At 44.2% G+C, this 19,130-nt stretch overlaps 1 protein-coding gene across 2 annotated transcripts in view; it reads right to left on the bottom strand.

The window, feature by feature from the left end:
* The window catches only part of LMO1 (LIM domain only 1), a 60,134-nt gene extending 42,618 nt beyond the window's left edge, over positions 1-17,516 (bottom strand). Inside the window, exons 1-2 of one of the 2 annotated variants that reach the window (XM_058846843.1) lie at positions 17,027-17,516; positions 11,827-11,928 (exon numbers count right to left, since the gene is read on the bottom strand). In XM_058846843.1, coding sequence (XP_058702826.1) covers positions 11,827-11,851 — 25 coding nt within the window. In that variant the 5' untranslated portion in view covers positions 11,852-11,928; positions 17,027-17,516. The remainder of the gene's footprint in view (positions 1-11,826; positions 11,929-17,026) is intronic. The other variant, XM_058846851.1, reaches the window with a different exon arrangement.
* Positions 17,517-19,130: the final 1,614 nt, after the last annotated feature.

Below are 19,130 nucleotides of genomic sequence, written 5' to 3'. Positions count from 1 at the left end.
ACATTGACAGAGGCTGTGACATAAATGCCTCAACATGGACTGATGAGAAAGACTAGTGAGTCCTAGCTCCTGCAACCAGAGGCTATTGCAACATCCCTTTCTCTAACCCAAGCAAGTCAGCTTCATGCTTCCACTACCCTCTGAGGAAAGCGGATCTAGAGACCAGAAGCCCAGAAGCTTTTAAACTGCTAGCCTAGAAATATTCTTAGCCATTTCCAACTACTTGTTCTAATGTTTGAGGGTAAAAAGTCCACTTTTCCTTCCTCCCTGGTGCTTCCCCTCCCAGAGTGCTTATCCAGACCAGTCAGCCTTCATTTTGCAAAGGCAGATGAGCTTCATGATCATCCTCTGTGCCCTACACCCACATGGATTTACTGTCCCTTAGCTTGAAGGATCTGCAAGTTACTCACAGCAGACAAGGTCTCTCACTGCTTCTCCCCAGCATTATTAACAGGAATCATTATTAGCAGTGTCTTCTTCAATTCATTTCAGGATGGCATTTGCCTTTTACCAGCTACTTCACACCTCAGTCCTTTTGCGGTCAACCACCATCTGTACAAGCCACTCTCTTCCTCCTCTGGCCTTTCCAGCCTTTCCAGCTGGTGCTAATTCCTGCTTGTAGATGTTCCAGTGATCCCCAAAGAGATCAGCTGGGGTTCCTGGGCTCCTTTTCTTACTGTTGTGCACTTCATACAGGAATGAAACCAAGGGGCAACAGCTCAAGGCTTCAGTCCCCCTCCCACCAGTTACTTGCACCACAAAACATATCAGTGGTGGGTTTATATCATCAGGAAGTCTGTGCTTAGTGCTCACAAGGTAGGTATCCCACCCTCTGTACTGAGAGGTCATTGGAATGACTCCTGTTGGAAAGCAGAATTCATGGCTTTGGTTTCGGGATCTAAAACACGGCTTCTGAAGACAGAACAATGCTTGAGGTTCATTTCCGCTCTTCACCCAGGTTTGGAATAGAAGCATTATTTCTCATTCACAAAAAAAGAGAGATGCCACAAGGAACAGCCACATCCTGTTTAGACTGTCATTTCTTAAAGCAGCAGCAATCTAAGAGCAGTGCTCCATAGCTAAGGTGGCACAGAATCAGAACAGTTGGGAAAATCTTCTGTAACAATCCTGTACAGAGCTAAAGGAGTTTGCTACTTTTTGCCAGCCATGAGCGTGTACAAGCACTTCTGCAAGTCAAAATTCTGTCTCTAGAAAACTTGAAGCTTCTTAATTGCAAGAGAAATATGGGTAGCCAGGAACAGTACCTGTGCCATAGACAAAACCAGTGTTTGTCTCAAGCACGACAGAGACCTTAAATAGCCAAGACCCACCTCCACCCAAAAGCTGCTCCTGATCTCTTCAGAATTTAATTGGCATTCTTTTTAGCACACACATAAGGCAGATTAAAGAAAAATCCAAACAGTATGCAGGGTGGAAGCACCATTACACGGTATTAAAATGTCAGAGGTTTGAGCTCTGTGTTGGTTTAGTCATGAGTTACCAACAACCACTGATGGCAGACATAAAGCTTCCCTTGAATTATTAAGCATAAAACAGCAGACTGTAATATTTTGCTAAACCAAAGTACAGACACAGACAAAGATGTCATTTCAATATTTGAAACCAGCAAGTTTAATTTAAAATAAGAGCAAACCAATAAGCTCGGAAAATAGCAATGTGTGAGAGGAAAATTACACTGCTAGAGAAAAAAGTGGAAGGACTTAAGAAATTTATAAAAGTAATCTCCAAGTGGAAATTAGAAATCAACCCCTAGAAACAGAATAACACAAAAGAAATATTACTGTCCACTTTCTAAATCAATATAACACTGCTACACGACAGAATTACCATGGTAACTCAAGTAAAAAGAATAAAGCAATTCTTATTATTTCAAAATAAAATCACAGCCTGAAGCCCAGCTTTTATTACAACTGCTGATAGATCGCTGGCTTGTATTTATCTGAAATATTGCTTTTCAATCAGCTATTTTATGAATGTACAAATTTCACTGAGCAGCCCACTTAGACCAAATGCTCAAAACCTGCCCCCCAAAAAGCTAGTCAAGGAATCGATTTTATATATGCGTACTTTTTATTTTCTTTTCTTTTTTTTTTTTTTTAAAGGGATCATTACTATATATATTCTTTTCCCACTCTATCCAAGTTAAAGGGAGATAAGGAAATGAGCGAGAGTAAGTTAAAACCTTGTTTAGTCTGACCTTTTTAAATTCTAACTACGATTCCCCGGAAAAACAACAACAACAACAACAACAACAACAACGAAAAAGCAACATAACAACAGTAATAAGAAAGAACAAAGAGGAATAACAGCATACCCTAAACACTGCAGCCCTGCACAAGGGCAGGGAATGCGCCTACATCAGGGGGTGTGCACAAACACACATGAGAGGAGGCACATCTGTTCCCTCCTGATCAAAGGCAAAGAGAAAAACACTGTCTAAATACAAAGTTGCTCAAGGACGTTTTGACTTGCCCTGCTGGGTACTTCAGACTTTTCAAACATTGTTTGTACAGCTTGGAAAGTGCATCAAGCTCAGGATACTTGTCTGCGTTTTCAAGCGCGCTGAAGGCACAGCTCAGCCGAGTTCCCCCACGCCCCCACTGCCGGTGCCACCTTTTAAACACATTAGTGCGAGTGGAAAACCAGCAGGTCACCTTCTGCTCTCCTCCCCCAGACGTTCAAAAGAGCATCGATCGGCACCTGAAAGCAACAGTCGGACTTAAAAATAACAGGCTCCTCCTCTGCCCCCGGCCGCAGCAAACACAGCCCGGGGCACCCAGGGATGGGGCAGAGCTCCGGGGGGCTGCGGGGCAAACGCCTGGACAACCAACACAAGTGATGGCTGAGAAGTTAAGCCACCATCTACCCAAAAAAAAAAAAAAAGGTCCCTGGGGAAAATGCCTGTAGACTGTCAGGATGTTTTACAGCACAGCCTTACCCCGTTTTTTCTCTTGCCCCCATGAACGTGACCGACACTCACAGTTGTGGCAGGAACACAGGCTAGCAAAGGCTCTTCTTCAGCAATTTGCAATTGCTTGGACTGGACCTCAGGGATAAAAAAAACCCCAAAATTAAAATTGCCAATTGAGAGGGGATCAATAAAACTTCCCCCGAAACAGTAAAGGAGAGCAATTGCTTCAATAGCACTCTGTCCTTCCCAGGAGATCCGGAGGTTATTTCTCCCTTCTTCTGCAGAGTCTAACCCAGCATGGGACAGCAGGCAAGGTGGGACCCAGCAGAGAGAGGGCAGAGAGGAACAAACTAGGGACAGCTGAAACACAGAAGTCCACCCGTGCCTCATGGGGGCCAGGCACATGCCCCAGATATCCAGGCCTGAGTTCCAGAGGATGATCACTTGGGGTGCACGAATTCCTCAGTACTGGCAAAATGCTTTGAGGATTAAAAGCAGCAGTGATGTGCCAAGTCTCATTGCTGGAAGTAAAGACAAATGCTGCAACAAGAGCAATAAGCCACCTGCCAGCTGTCTTTTATATTAAAATATTTCAGTGTTCTTAGAGCCGCTTAATTTCCCATCTCGCTCCAAGTCCAGAGGAACTTTGTGGGTTGCTAGCTTTGCCATGCAGCAGTGACATTGCTCATTATTTTTAAAATAGATTTAGAAGCTGTGATCACACAGTTCAATCTAAAAGTATGCACTGTTTTTAGTATAATGTGGTCCTTTGCCATCTACTGCAAATGGGTTTAAAAGCAGTGGTGGAAACAACGTGTGCTTAATCTGAATGTGGACTGCAGAGAGGTTGCACACTCAAATATCCTGTTTTATGTGGTATCTGGTTGTGTTTTAAAACACTTTTTAGAGACTTGGAGCCAGGTGAGGTCACAAACAATCACACACAGATTAGAAAAGGGAAAGAAGCTGGGGGGAGCAATGGGGAGCCCACTCTGGCACACTGAAATAGGACACTCTAAATATCACTTAGTATTTCTTTAAAAGAAAAACTAGCTCAAATAGTAAGCTTCAGAGAAACAATAAATGCAGAGGTGGTTAAAGAGTTTTTATTCAAATAAAGTCTTGCCCCAGGAGATGGAAGTAGAGTCTTGGAATACAGAGATAGGATTTTACATGTGCTAAAAGCATCAGTGTGACACTTTTTGGGAAAAAAAAAAAAGGGAGGGGGGAAATACCTTCGTTGTTATACATGACAAAATAGCAACTAAATGTTTGCTTTGATCCCAGCACGTAAAGGGTGAAGCTTTTAGGCAAGGAGCGGCAGGTGATCTCAGCTCTTCTGCAAGTCCTAATGCTCCTAAAAGCCACTCTTCCAGTTTCTGTAATTGGGCATCAGTAGTTAATGTAGTATTGACTGCATTACATGCTCCTGTGCATCCTCTCACTAATGCCAATTGCATCACCTTGTACATTTACCATATTGCTTAGCCAATAGCTGTTAAAAGCAATCCAAATCATGAATCATATAGGAAACTTTTAGCAAGACACGACATCCAAAGGAGACAATTTACAGTTGAGTTAATCTGGGTACATTAGCGAGACATGGATTCAGGAAGACAGACCAATTTATGTTACTTTGGTTTTACCCTTTATTGCTTTGTATAGGCAAATGAATGGAAGGGCATGGAGTAAAAACAGATATAAAGGAGTCCTTTTCAAAACAGATCTCCATTCTGTGCAGACAGGTCAAAGGGTTTGAGACTGATGCTTATTTAGGCTTTCATAACCGTAACAGGGTACTTACAGAAATCATTTTCCACAAAGGAGTATAAGGATAAATATATAATGGATCCTGAATAATGTTCAGTGCCCACCCTCACTGCAAGTACATTAACACAGAAACCTGGCTGCTCAACATTATCTAAGGCATGGCCTGTCCAGGAGTCACCTGCCACCAGGAATGCCAGGAAGAGGCTTCATGCAAGGTCCCAGGCAGGCCTGCTCATGAGCTCAAGGCAGGAGGTGTTCTGGAAAAGACACCAAGGCTCACCAGCTCAAGCCAGTCCTCTGCCCAGACATTGCCACCACATCATTTGTGAACACACAGAAGTCCAATCTTCTCCCTACCTGCCTCAAAGAGATTGCATCTTTTTGAAACATATACCATATACCCATTTCTCTGGAACAGAAGGAGAGAATACAAGCGACAAAGAGATACTTCTTAGCCCACTTCAGCTGCAAGATAGAGCCAACCAGGAAAGAAATTAGGAGCAAGTTCCCTCTGAAAAAGTACATTTTACAGAACAATTTCACACTGGATGCTTGACCAAAAGATGCATAGCAAATCAACATAGCCCCTTTCTGCTGTTCTGATCAAGCTTGCTAGCATCAGTAAAACAGAGATGGGAAAAAAAAAAAAGACAGCTAGGAAGTGTGCTGTTGCCTCAGCTTTTATGGGTAGTGAGTAATTTGCAGTATTTGTGGAGGGGAAAAAAAGTGGTAGAGGAAATCTAGGGGAAATAATGGCTCATCAGCCAAAAATTTTACAAAAGGAAAACTGAACTGCATCCTTAAATATTGGATTCCCAAATACTGGAAACTCTGGTGCTCTAAGCCTAGCTTAAAAAAAGATCATGATTCCCCTTTGAAAAGCTTCCAGAAGTCCCTTCGAAAGAGTTGCACATGCAGGGAAAATGCCAAAACAAAACATTTTCACTAGCTGATCAATTTAAACAGCTGTGGTAAAGCTGCAGCCACTGGCACCATCATTAACAATTTAAAGCATGGCTGCTTTTGTCTTCCTTCCCAGTTACATTCTCATTATGCCTTTTTATTTATTAGAAACACAGTCCTCTGGAATACATTTCTATATCTCAGATCCATAATAAACCAAGTAGGAACATCCCTGGCTTCTACTCAAATGGATGTTGGCGAGAGGGTTAATTGTTTAATTCTGATCCAAGTCCTCTGCAGTTCAGTCATGAATATGCAACAATCATCCACTTTTTCTTTAAGAGAAATTAGAACTGTTGATATCAATAGTTTAAAAAGAAGGCAAATAATACTTTCGCTGCCCAAATCGCCCTTTCAGAGTTTGATTAGCACGCAAGGAACTCTGAATATCGGTGTAAAGAATTCGAAAATGTTCAGTGAAACTTAAAAACCCTCTAAATTTGGACAAGAGCATCCATTATCTGCTTCCATATGGAATGTTGGTAGAAAGTAGTTTGCAAGAACTTCCACTGGAGAGTTGAGCATCTGTTCGCATGGATAGCACCCCACATCGTGCCTGGAAACTTGGGCTTGGGAGTCATCCCATTGGAGGACAGAGAAAACACACACACACACACTGAGAGCGAAGAAAAGAGGAGCTGTGGTGAATTCTGCTCAGATAGGTTTAATTATGTTAATCTAATAGTGAACAACTTTCATTTTAAAACACCCTTCCCTCCACCCCCAAGTCTTCAGTGAATAGGAACTACATTCACTGAATAAATCATTCCCTGGCAACAGTTACGCACGTTATTGAAGTTGGGGGCAGTGATTTCTATAGGGTTTAAAACAATATCTATGTATTCTAAATGATGACAATTCTGTCCAATTTTTAAAAGATATAGACCCATTAGAGTTTTATAGTTCAGCATTTAGCAGCATCTGCAGTGCCTTCTTCATTCTTACACTGCAACACTTAATGCTTGATACCATTATTCTGATTTTGAATTGATTTCAAGTAAAATACCTTATTTGCCATAAACTTTCATATTCTTTACCTAAGTAGGACTCCTCGCAGATGCAATCAGTCATAATGCTAAAAGAACAGTTTGCCTTTAGCAGAAATGTAATAGCTCATGCTAATGACAGCGAAGCAAAACTGAGCAGCAAGCACATTTCCAAAGAGAAGAAAACCATCTCTAAACACAACGCCTGAAAACCTTAAGAAAGCCTACAAATGAAATCAATTAATCCTCCAACCATGATAAATTTCTTAACCATTTCAGAAACGTATTTCAGACTCTGCTGTGACCCTTTATCACCAGACCTAATGGATTACTTTATTAATAATGCACTGCTCTTAAAAGGGATTTTTCTGAAGATTCTACCATAAGAGAGCATTTTTGGAATGGCTATGACAAACAGGCTGACATGTTCACATTGTATTTATTAAAGATAATAAAATTTAACACTAACTCCAAAGAAGACGAATTATGTTCTGCTGCCAGGGTATCAAGTAGACTTTCTACTGCATTAAACCAAAATTAGAGCAACCCAATTTCCAAAAACAAGCTGCTTCCTTTGCCTTATTACCCAAGATGAAAAATGTTCTCACACTGTTTCAACGCTTGTTATGTCAACCAGGCAATTATCACGTGTCAGCAGTACCTGGGGATGAAGTATGATGACATCCCACCCAGGTCTTTCAGTTATCTAGTCTGAACAAACACTAGGACTTATTTGATTGCCTGCCATACCCTTATACAAAGCAGTTTTCTCTGACCAGGCCTGCTACCTCCTTCCACTTCTTCCCCTAGGATGGGATTTCTTTACATGGATATCTTGGTTATCAGTGCTCCAACTACAGTAGCCTCCACTTCTTGAATAGGTTTAGGCAATTACTTTACTACCCCGTGGTTATGCCATGCTTCCATACTTGCCATTTCAGGGGCAGAAGGAATCTCCAGGAAGAGCTACCTCTAGCTCCACACTCAGGCAGCTTTGGAGAAACAGTCCAAATGGATTTTTGGTCCTTTATGGCCAAACTGAGTCTCATGTTCTGCTGCCCAATCTGCTCTGATTTTATTTAGAATACTTTTTCAACAACTTTTTATCTCCTCGTCGTGAATATATTAATCATTACTGTACTTCTGAGTCACAAAAGGACGCTGTGTCATGAACTAAAGCCAGACCAAACCTCCAGAAACCACACCAAAACCGTATGTGTGAAGATCAAGCCCTCAAAAACCCGACAGGTAACTCAGCTAAATCGGCAAAAATAAGGTCTTTGGTGACCTTTATCAGTCATTTTTTGAACAGACTGGTGTCTGGGAAGATGTGTAGGGACTCTTCATGCATGGTAAGCTAGACATTAGTGGACCTCAGATAAGGTCTGAGGTAGAGTGGCACATGAGATAGAAAGGAAAAAGAGAGCGAGCTTCAGGAACATTAGGCAACAGAAAAGTTAAATTCCATGTCACGTGAGGAAAAGCCACCGTGCCATCTCCCTTTCTCTGCATGACCCCTCAACAAGTGCACCTGAGAAAGGTCCCCTCAAGGGAAAACAAAAGATACCAGCAGCACACGGGACAGCTCTTCTTCCTACGCGGCACAATTTCTACCTGCTGTATTTTAGTGCATAGAAAGACTTCTTATCCACAGAACAGGATTGCTTGGACCTGTGTTGCTGGAGATAGGTGTCTCTCCATACCCATCTACCTATCTATAGGTACCTCCTCATGGCAGCTGGCACAGTGCCTTGTGAAGCCAGCCCACAGCCCTGCTGTCCTGGCCAGGGCGCTGTGGCACGAATTCCTGTCACTGACGTTATACAATCCATTTCTCTGCTTTTCTAATTCCAAATGCTGCGGTTTTTTACCTTCTGTGTGGGGCAAGATGGGCTCTCACACAACAGGGAACGCAACTGCTGCCACTAATCCAGTTTCAAATTACCTAATATTCATTGCTTTAAATATCTCTCATCAACCTAAGATGCATTCTCCAACCCCAATGCACACAACCATTCAGTACCCATGTTTTCTTCTCATTTTTAAAGAAACTACGAGATTTTCTTTCTATATAAAAACCAAGGTACATGTTTAATGGAGTCCTCTGATATGTTATTTACTCAGCCTACTCTTGTGATCTGTTTAATCAGAGTTCTGCTCGAAAACACAAAGGACCCGTGATTTGGGGTGCTCCTGTCTATGCAAACATCAGGAGGAACACACAGCTGATCAGTGTTTTTACAAGTACACACACACTCCACAATTAGGTTGAAGGATGCCATGTCTGGTTAACACAGCACAAGTTAGCTGAAAAGGAAACTTTCACCCCCCACACACATAACAAAGAGCCGTGATTTCTATTAGTGCATTTCATACCATACATGCTGATTACCAGGCTGTGCTTCATTGTTAGCAGAGATTACAGCTGGGATAAGCTGCAGCTTTTTCCTAATTGCTATTATGATGACTGAATTTTTGTTTTGTGTCAAGCATTATTCGCACATTATACTCCAAAATTTGATCCCTCTATGATGCATTATTGATTCCATGCAGGCAATCATACCGCCGCCAACGTGAAGAATTAATTTGGGCTATTCTGCTTGATTTGCATTGCTCCATCATAGCAGAACATAGTTCTGTAGGGAGGCACAAATTGAAAAGGGAGATTTAACAAAATACAGAAAATGCTGCCGCCCTTTAAAAGAGATGAATCTTAAGGGGGGGAAAAAAACCCCCAAAAACCCAAACCCAGCACAACACGTGTGGTCCAGAATGAAATAAGGTCAGTCAGCCAAATTCATCTTAGTCAGAGGAAGGTTACAAGAGTAGCCTTATGCCTCTAATAAAGTAAACTAGCTTGCTTCAACTTATATTGCCAAAGAAAACAACTGAACACCTCTTAGAGTGACACTGCTTCAAAGCCTTTGAAACCCTGTTAGCTTCATTTGTTTTCCCAGCATAAGCAATACTCAAGCACTTAACGTGTCTTTTATCCACAGTCCAGTCAACTGCAAAGCTGATCTAGAAGATGTCTAACAGATGCTCCACATCTACTCATTTTTTTTCAAAGTTCTACTGTGTTAACAAAGGAACTTATGAGATTTTAACAGAAAGAAAGCCCGGGATTTATTTTTTTTTCCCCCCTACGAATTAGATTATTTCACAGTTTTGGGATGCCAACTTAATTAGCACGGAATAAATTCAGAAGGGCATGACAACTAATACAGGGACTTTGATCTCACATTGGTCAACTCTTAGTCCAAATCTGATTGAATCTGCATACCAGGGGGCACTGACAATGATGCATTTCTACTTGGTCTCGTATTTTAAAGGTGTCAAGTCTTTGTGAAAAGCCCACATTATTTCATTGTCCCGAATGCTTCATGAAACAAAACCTCACATGCCATCCCAGAAACTAGATTCAAATTCTACATGCGTGAACATGCCAGAGAGAGAATTTAGAAATTTTAGAGATTTTAGAAATCAAACTTATAATGACTCAAAATGCTAGGTCTAAAATACTCCCTTTTTTTTTGGAGGCAAGGAAAGAGGGAAGAGAAACTTTAGTAGAAGACTTCTGGTCTTTCAATAGTCAAGCCTTCCTAATTATTTTCCAGTGCACTACTAATTCACTTGTAAAATACTAGAAGACAGATATGGGTTGTGGAATAAAAATCATATAATTTCAACTTAATAGCACTGAGGAGCTTTCAGAACTAGTCACAAAACCTGGTTAGCATGATCCCAACACAGGAAAGTAAGTGACTTTGAATCACAAGTTATTTTCCTCATAAATATTTTAAAAAGCAATACATATATTCAAGTAAAATCAATGCTACTGCCAAAAAGCCCAACTTCCAATTTCTCCAAGCTCTTTTGCTCCCTGTGAAAAGCTGTTTCCTGTCTACAGTCTTACAAATATTCAGTAATTTCTCTTCCTTTCAAATGGCAACAGCCTATGACTTTTTCTTCTTTTTTTAACAGTTAAAGAGGTTTCTGAAATAAATTTTAAAAGATCAGGGAAATCCATTCCACAGCCCACTTCATCCATTTCTACAGGTGGAATGAAATAAGGAGATAATAGCTCGAAAAGCTAGCTGTTAAAAGTTAAGATGGAGTTCCCACTTTCCATGCACAAAGTGCCAGCAAGGCGGAGGTCCTTGGCAAGAAGCAGCGCCATGGATGGAAGTCCATGTGGATGGCTACAGAAGCCTTCTGCTCTGCCTCAGTTTCAATCCTTGCTTTCTGTGTATGAGCTATGAGGGAAGACCTAAGCCACAAAGCAGTCTTACAAAAAAAAAACCAACCAAAAACCTCATTAAAAAGTTGTGATCGGACTTACCACCTTCGTCCCAGAAACTACTGATGACTGAGCAGTTAAGTTGCACACCCTGGCAGGCAACGTGCAAAAGACAGCATCAGGTCATTCAGGCTGCTAACTAACACTGTCTGATATCCCTCACATCAATTTGTTCCCCTTAAGCACCCTTGATAATGACTAGTCAGCTTAAAAAAATAAGCATATGTGAAGTCCTAAAATCAGTCAAGCTCTCCTTCAGCTTCATTCATAAAATTACAACCCAAATGAACCTCCACTTCTACTATTAAAAGAAGGGAGGAAATTCTTAGAATAAACTGATGCTTTTTGGTTGTGGGGTTTTGTTTTTTTTTTTTTTGCCACAGAGGCTTATTAGCTTATTGTCATTATGTTTATAGCTATGAAGAAAAGCTGTGAGAAATAGATATTAAAGGCGCACATTAAAGAGACCTAAATGGCATGCAAATGAAAGGGAAAGAAAAATCTCAAAATTAGATTTACAATAAAAGCTGTTAAAACAAACAAGCTAAAATGGATACATTAGAGTAACTTGCAGGGGAAAAAAAACCTACACAGATATTTTAAAAAACAGAAAAAACCCAAGCTGTTTCTGCTACGTCCTTCAACAAACAGAGACTGAAGTAAACCCTTCTTGGCTGTCCGATCATGTCAGAGATGAGATTAAAAAAAAAATAAAGAGCAAGCATGCTTTTACCTACACGAGATAAAAACATCAGAAGCTCAAAGAAGAACACTCTGAAATGCACAGCGCACATCTGTTTCCAAACTACTTATTTCTACATTCGCAGCACACGGAAGACACCGAGCACAGGCTTACACAATCTCAGCCCACCTACCGTCCTCCTTGTCCAGCACCATCATCTCCGCAATCAAGAAAAGTCCGGGCACGGATGCTTCTTCTCCAGCAGCCTCCGCTCAGGGGAGAGGAGAGCAAGTCTCTGGGAACACAAATGAGCTACGGTACAGCTGATCGTCCTCTAGCAGCAAGTGAGCTCTAATTACCCAGTTGTCCAGCTTTTAACCTAGATTGCACTCAGTTAGAATTACACTCAGAAATAAAGCACTTTGCAGATACAAAAGCAGTCTCACCTACTTTTGTGCCTCAGAATTGCAAGGAACTAAAACTGCAATTTAGAAAGAAGGGGGATCGGAGCTGTTTCTTTGGTTCTCACCTTCTAAATGGCTCAATTTACACAGTATAATCTATTTTAATGTAATTGCCTTTGATAGCTCATAACCCTGGCTGTTGCAACCACACAGCTTTCAGCCTTATAAAGCGTATTCCCTCTGGATTTAAGCCGCCTCTAAATCCGAAATTATATTCAGAGAGGCTAGAATACCTAAACCCGAGCAGCGCTGCCTCTGCCTCTCAATTGGCGAGCCCTGCACACTTGCTGTGAATAAATGCGCGCGTTTGGCAGGGTCCCCGCTGTGGCTCCTGCCGGGCTTTCCTGGCGGAGCGCGGCTCCCCGGCTCAGCAGCACCACCTGCAGCCCGCCCGGCCCCCGCCCAGGTGCCGCCGGCCGCGGGGCCACCTGCGCCGCCGCCCCTTTGTCCTCCGGGCCCGGGGGATGCTCCGCCGCTGCTCCCTCCCTGCCAGCGGGGCTGTGGCTGGCGCCACACAGCAGCGCGCACAGGCTCACAGCTCTCCGCAGCGGATGCCGGCTGCCTTACACCGGCCCCGCCGCTGCCCGGCTCCGTTTCACACGTCTCTGGTGACCTAAAACTTGATACTGATTTTCTGAGCAAATATTTTGGGTTTGTTTTCACGTGACGGTGTTAGTTTCAGGGTGTACTCCGGAGAACGCAGCTCCATTTTCACTAGGTCGATATTAAAATGAATTTCCCTAATCAAACGCGATGCAGACCCTTAACAGGTTTGCTGCACTTTTCAGAAATGCCATCGATGCTCAAATAAAAAGTGATAAGTTGGGGGCCCACATCTTTTATCCTTCGTCCTGCAACTCCTGTTCCTTTTTCAGACAAGTCATCTGTTGTTTCCAATGGCTCTCCCAAGGACTGAGGGATCAGACGCTTCGCTACCAAGATCAACAGCACCGTTTCACCCATCTCAGTCTTTTAATCTGAGAAAACATTTCATTTCTGCTTTAATGATACTTCTTCCTCCCCTTTACAACTGATACAACAGGACTCTAAAGAGCATGATAGCGGGCTCAAGTTATATATCCTTAATACCAATTTTTAATTAGATTCCTTATCCCCAGCTGAAGTGGCTTTTCCTTCCCCCTTCATTCACAATACTTAATCCTAAAAGTCCTTGAGAATATTTGATGTTAAATGTATCGTTTTACACTGAACTGTTTTCATCTAGTGCTTCCAACAACTCCTGTTTCCTAGTGATTAGTTTGCAAGCATTGAATATGTTTTTTAGCGTAAGAGCGCAACCACCATAAATAATCATTTTCTTTTAGGAAGTGTTACAAGCTAAAAAGGAGGAGGACTTTATCCCAAAGATTAAAGTCTAATAGTTAAAAGCATCCACACAAAAATTAAAAAAACAGAGCATTTTCTAGATTTGAGGCACTTCAACACTTTCAATATACTACTGGCCTCCATTAGAAGATGGTGAACTCCAAAAATGTTCCATCTTTCTGTCTGTGTACTTTTCAACCTTGCCACCTTCAAAAGGACAGACTTACCCCAAAATACATGGCACATTTCAACTTCCACTATTTGGTAACTACAAGAAAGGCAAGGTTTGGATAAAAAATGAAGTTGGCCATTGCCTGTCACGGCTGACTTCTGCAGCAGAGCAAACTTGCAGATATAATGCACTCACAAAAAATACGCAGTACCAGACCAGTGTGCATTTTATTCCTTTACTGCTCCATCATGTCACAGAAGCTGGATTACTCCCTGTACAGACAGATTTTTTTAAACACTTTATCTGCTTACTCATTTCACACACCAACAATTAAAAAAAAAAAAGTTTTCTAACCCCCAACACATTTGTACAGCAATTTAAGTCAACTACAATTAACACAATCTGTTGGAATTAATCATGCTACCTGATGTCAGTTTACTTTTTTAAGCAGAAATCTGGTCTTTGCGATCAAAACATTTACGTATTTGAGAAATATCTTAACTCTCATTATCTCGAAATTTATAAATGCGCTGCACGGTGCGTAGGATGGCTTGCCCACAGCAAATTCTGCAGTGATTTACACAGTGGAACTGACTAAAATGCGGGCCTTGAAGTTTTTCTCTCTCAACCTCTCTCTCCCCCACCACTCTCTCAGTTCCTAACGTTTTCCCTCTTCTCTCAGTTCCTAACATTTGTTCGGGGAAGATACCTGCCAAAGTTCCACAGTGAACCAGTATTTTCTAATATCAAGTCATGTTGCATCAGTCAAGTTATATTATGTCACTTCAAACATACAAAATGCTGTTACCTCCCTGACAAAACTTGACGCGATGCCACAACGCATCAAGTCAGAAACATTATTATTGTTGTTATTTTTTCAGTCTGCCCCTTCATCCTCAATGATATCTGTGAAGACCCACAGAAAAGTATTATTGAGTCTCTCTACTACTTCTTGGCACCATGGAGCGTGCTTGCCAAGGAAGCTTTTTGCTCAGAAACCCGGGGTGGAAACACAAACCCGCAGTTATCGCGCCGCTGGGACAATCCTGGCGTCACATTGGGGCTGGCACACAGCCCTAAGGCCCCGAGCTGCAAGAGTGGGCAGCTGCCTCTGAGGCCAATGGCCATGGCCCAGCTTCCCAAGTAGCCTTTAGGGATGCAAAAGCAAGGGGCACACATCTACAAGGCAGCAAGTGTCCTCCTTGAGATGCACAAGGACTTCTGGGAGGTGTAATCCTGAAATCCTGCCTTCTCTATGCAGTAATAACTATGAATACCCCCAGCGCTGCCAGAGACCTCAAAAGAGAACCCCTCAAAGAAAAACTCTACATGGCAAAGCCATTTAAATCAAGGGGAGAACTGGACAGTAGCCACACCGTGTGGATTTTTAGATGGTAAAAATCAGACCGGCTTCTGGGAAAAAGAAAAATAAAAGGAGAAAAAAAAGGCCCATTTATGGGAGTAAAACAGACCCATTTTTTATTAACAAGCTCATTCAAGCTTGATTTCAAAAGGAGTTGGTTTAGTTAGCAAAAGCTTCCATTTTAGTCCATTTGTAACCTATGCAGGTCCAGCATCCCCTTTTAACATTCACAGATGAGCAGGCAAGTGGAGCCCATTTGAATCAGGCAGAAAGAAACTTACAAAGGTAAAATGACCTCTTCATAAAAAGAGTTTCTTCTCTGAGTCTCACCTTCTGTCCCTCATTTCTCCAGTGCATTGTTAAAAGTGACCATAATATCTCCTTGAGTATAACTACTCCATCAACAGCACAGGAGATTCCCAGGCATTACCGCACCTTGTTGCTCTGATGTTCGCATTCCTCTCATCAGGGGTTTGTTTCCTACTTTGCTCCTTTTTTAAGTGCACCCCGCACTAATTTCCTCTTTACCTCTCCCATCCACCACCATTATTCCCTTTTATACACAGCCACTCATGAAATCTCCTGGAAAGAGGCTGTTGAGAACTGTCTGGATAATCAAGGGTTCTAGTTTCATTTCCTTACAGCACTGTCAGGCCAGCCCTGAGCTCCTCGTGTTTAATGAGTACATCTGAGACACTTGAAAGAGCCCAAACACCCCTATTAGGAAACCCTCTTCAGATCTCGGTCTCTCCTCGCAGCTCACCTGTGCCTCTCGCCCCTGCAACGGAGACAGCATCCTGCTGGCAGCCTGTCAATCACACGGAAAGATACGGGCTGGCAGGCACCCCCCGACAGAGTCACCGGGATGAAGACATCACCCGGTTATTATTATTATTAAGGGGTATTAATAGAGATGTTAAGAGCCCTTCCTCCCTTTTCCTCCAGCAGCTGAGCAAAATTGAGGGGACTCTCGCAACGCAGGTTACCCCTGAAAGTGAGGTGCGGGAGAAACACAAACCCTGTTCCACACACCAGTAAAAAATTACTCGTGTTTAATAGCTCGGTCATTACTTAACCTTTTAACCTAAGTGCACAGGGGGGCGAGGGATGGGAAAAGTCTTTCTACTCTTCTCTCTGACCAGTTAGATAAGTTCATTCCCTCTTCCCCAACACACGCGCTTTCCACTGGAGCACTAGACCCCATTAATAACACTACATCAGTTTGCTTCAGAGGGCTTCAAGAAACTGGAGGAAAAAGAGCTGCTGGGAGCGGATTCTCCGAGGGCCCGGAGGCATGTGACGAGCGTGCAGGAGCGAGCTCCCTCCCCACGCACCTCTCTGGGGCAGCGAGCATTTAACCTTGTGCTTGTCAGCGCTCCGGCCCCCTCCCACACGCCAGCCCGGAGCGCTCTTCGTGCCCCGTCCCACTCGGCGGTGTCGCGGCGGGCAGGCTCTCCCCGTTCTGAGGCAGAAACTCCGGATCAAAAGAAAAGGGGAAGGGGGAGGAAAAGAGGGGAAGGAGGGGAAAACAAAAAAAAAAAAAAAGAAAACAGCGAAGAGCATCTCCCACTTGTCTCTTGAGCCTGGCATCCACTTTTCCGAGTTGAAGCCCCCGCCAGCCCGACACAGGGACGTTCTGTGGCCCTTTACACAAGCAGGCAGGGCCGCCCAGCCCGCAGTGGGAGCGCGGGGCGGCGTTCGGGCACCCGCGGCCTCGGGAGCCGGCGGAGCTGGCCCGGCAGGGACCCACGCCGAGGCCACCGCGGCTGATGGCGGCCCGGTGCGGCGGCCGCGGTGTCAGACCCTCCCCGGCCGGCCGCAGAGCGCAGCGGGGCCGCTGCCAGCCGCTGCCGCGTCCCCGCCGCGCCGCCCGGCCCGGCCACCGCGGAGAGCGCCCCCGGCCGCCCCCGGCCCCCTTTGTGAGGGGAGCGGAGCGGGACGGGCCGGGCAGCAGCGCCGTGCCGCGGTGCGGGGCAGCTCCCCCGGCCCCGCCACCTTCCCCCGGCCCCCCGGCCCTGCCTCCCCGCCCGGGCGGGAGCGGCGGCCCCCGCGCCCCGATCCCACCTACCGTCCTCCTTGTCCAGCACCATTGTCCCGGGCGCCGAGGGCGGCCGCCGCCGCCGCCGCTCCGGCTCCTTGGGGCGCTCCCCCTCCAGCCGCCGCTCTCGGCTCCGGGGCGGGCGAGGCGCCGGGCCGGGCACCGGGGCGCTGCCGAGGCGGGGGCAGCGGCGCGGCCGCCCCGGCGCTGCCCCGGGACGCGAGTTTGGAGCCGGGCTGCGGGCGGGCTACGGCCGCGCTGGGCGGCGGAGAGCTGGAGCCGCGCTCCTGCAGCAGCCGCCTCGCCCCCGGCCCCGCCGCCGCAGCTCGAGTGCCAGTTTAGGGATCAAAGAAGAAGGGAAGCGGATGGGGGGAGAGAGGAAAAAGGTAAGGGAGGACCGATATCGGGGGCTGCTCCCCCTGCTCCGTCCTTGCCCAACCTGCGCTGTCAAAAATTGTCTTAATGTAATCGCGTGTGATCGCTCACAACCTCTCTCCCCTTCGCTGTTGCTACTGCAAGAGCTTTCCAGGCTTCTAAAGTGCTTTTCTCTTGATTTCACTCTAAATCTAAAATTATATTCAAAGGAAGGGGGGGTGGGAGGGAGGAAAGATGTGAACCTATCACTGAAAGCAAAAGCACTTGCCGCCTGCCTCGCTCGCTCGCTCTCTCTCTCAATTTATGTGCTTTGCACTCTCTCCTGCTGCTGAATAAATGCACACATTTCCCAGGGACCCTCAGATTCCCCTGTTAATTAAATCAATTCATTATGCTCAGATCTGATTAGCAGCCCCTTCCCCCCCTCTTTGAATCAATTATTCAATACACAAACATAATTGCCTGTGCCAGAGGTGTCTAAGTATTAGCTTATTTAACTCCAAGGACACTAATTACCCCTAGGGCAAGGGAACTTTTCTCATTAATTCTGACAAAACACAAAAGCACAGTTAAAGTGTGTGTGTATATACGTGTGTGAGAGAGAAGATGGGGGAGCGCATAGCCGAGGAAGGGAGGCATTACTCTAACGCACGTGTTACTGTATAAATAAGCTCAATTTTTCTTTCTACCTTCGTGATAGATTTTCCCCCACATCTCGCCTTTGCTAAACTTGCCCTGTCTGCCTCTCTGTTTTTAAAGTAAGGAACAGATTGGCATTGCGATGGTGTCAGCTCTGGAGTGAAAGTGCTCGCCTTCAAAACCAAAAAGTACTTGGGACTGATAGGGAGCAAAGCAGAATTTGAAAACAGTTTGCTAAAGCAGAAAAGTCTGCGGCAGACAATCTTCTGTGTTTTAAAAACCTGTGAAAAGCGTAACCCTCTGAAGCAGCAGGTAAGATGATACATAATCTAGTATGTACTGGGAACAGTTCTGAATTGTTTACCATTTGAATTAATGTCAGTGCCCACTATTAATGTACTTGCTTCCTACGTTTACCATAATGGGCTTGATTTCCATTAGCTGAAGCTGGAATGCTAAAAAGAGCCCGGGCAAGACTGATGCAAACCGAGATCGACCATCATTGTGGTGTCTGAGACGCATGACTTCTGGCTGGCATGTTACCCAAGTTTTACCTCTCTGTGAACTTCCTTTAAATTTAAAAAAAAGAAAAAAAAAAAAAAAGGTAAGAAAAAAAGAAGTAGTAATTGATTCCCCCAAATTAGGTTTTTACTTTCTAAAGACCTACTGTATTGTTCATGTCCTCAATGTGAACAGAAGTATTGAAGATTTTCTTTTTGTTTCCTTAGGCAATGCATGAGCTGATCCATTAATCCATTTGGCTTTATATATCAGGAAACTAATATTAGCTCAGCTCATCTATTAGCTTTTATTTAGGTCCCACCATGTTGCCTTTTTTTTGACTTTTCTTCAGGCTGGTTCCCCTTGAGGGGAGACAGATAATTTTTGATAGATTTTAGGGGGGCATAATGCTGTACATCATCTCGTGGGAACTGTCATGTCCTCAGTTCCCCATCTTCACATTCCCCCCTGTCAAGATACCCATTATTAAACTTGCCTGTTTGGCAACTCTACCCACTCTCTTTAAGGCACACCTTGTACACATCACCTATAGCCAAGGGGGTCACAAACCCCACAAACACCTCCTCTTCACCCCCACAATAAACCAAACAAACCCAGA

Source organism: Poecile atricapillus, chromosome 1 (genome assembly GCF_030490865.1).
Source record: "Poecile atricapillus isolate bPoeAtr1 chromosome 1, bPoeAtr1.hap1, whole genome shotgun sequence".
Lineage (NCBI taxonomy): Eukaryota > Metazoa > Chordata > Aves > Passeriformes > Paridae > Poecile > Poecile atricapillus.
The sequence above is the reverse complement of the archived record's forward strand: the minus strand, read 5'-3'. Positions and strand labels throughout refer to the sequence as shown.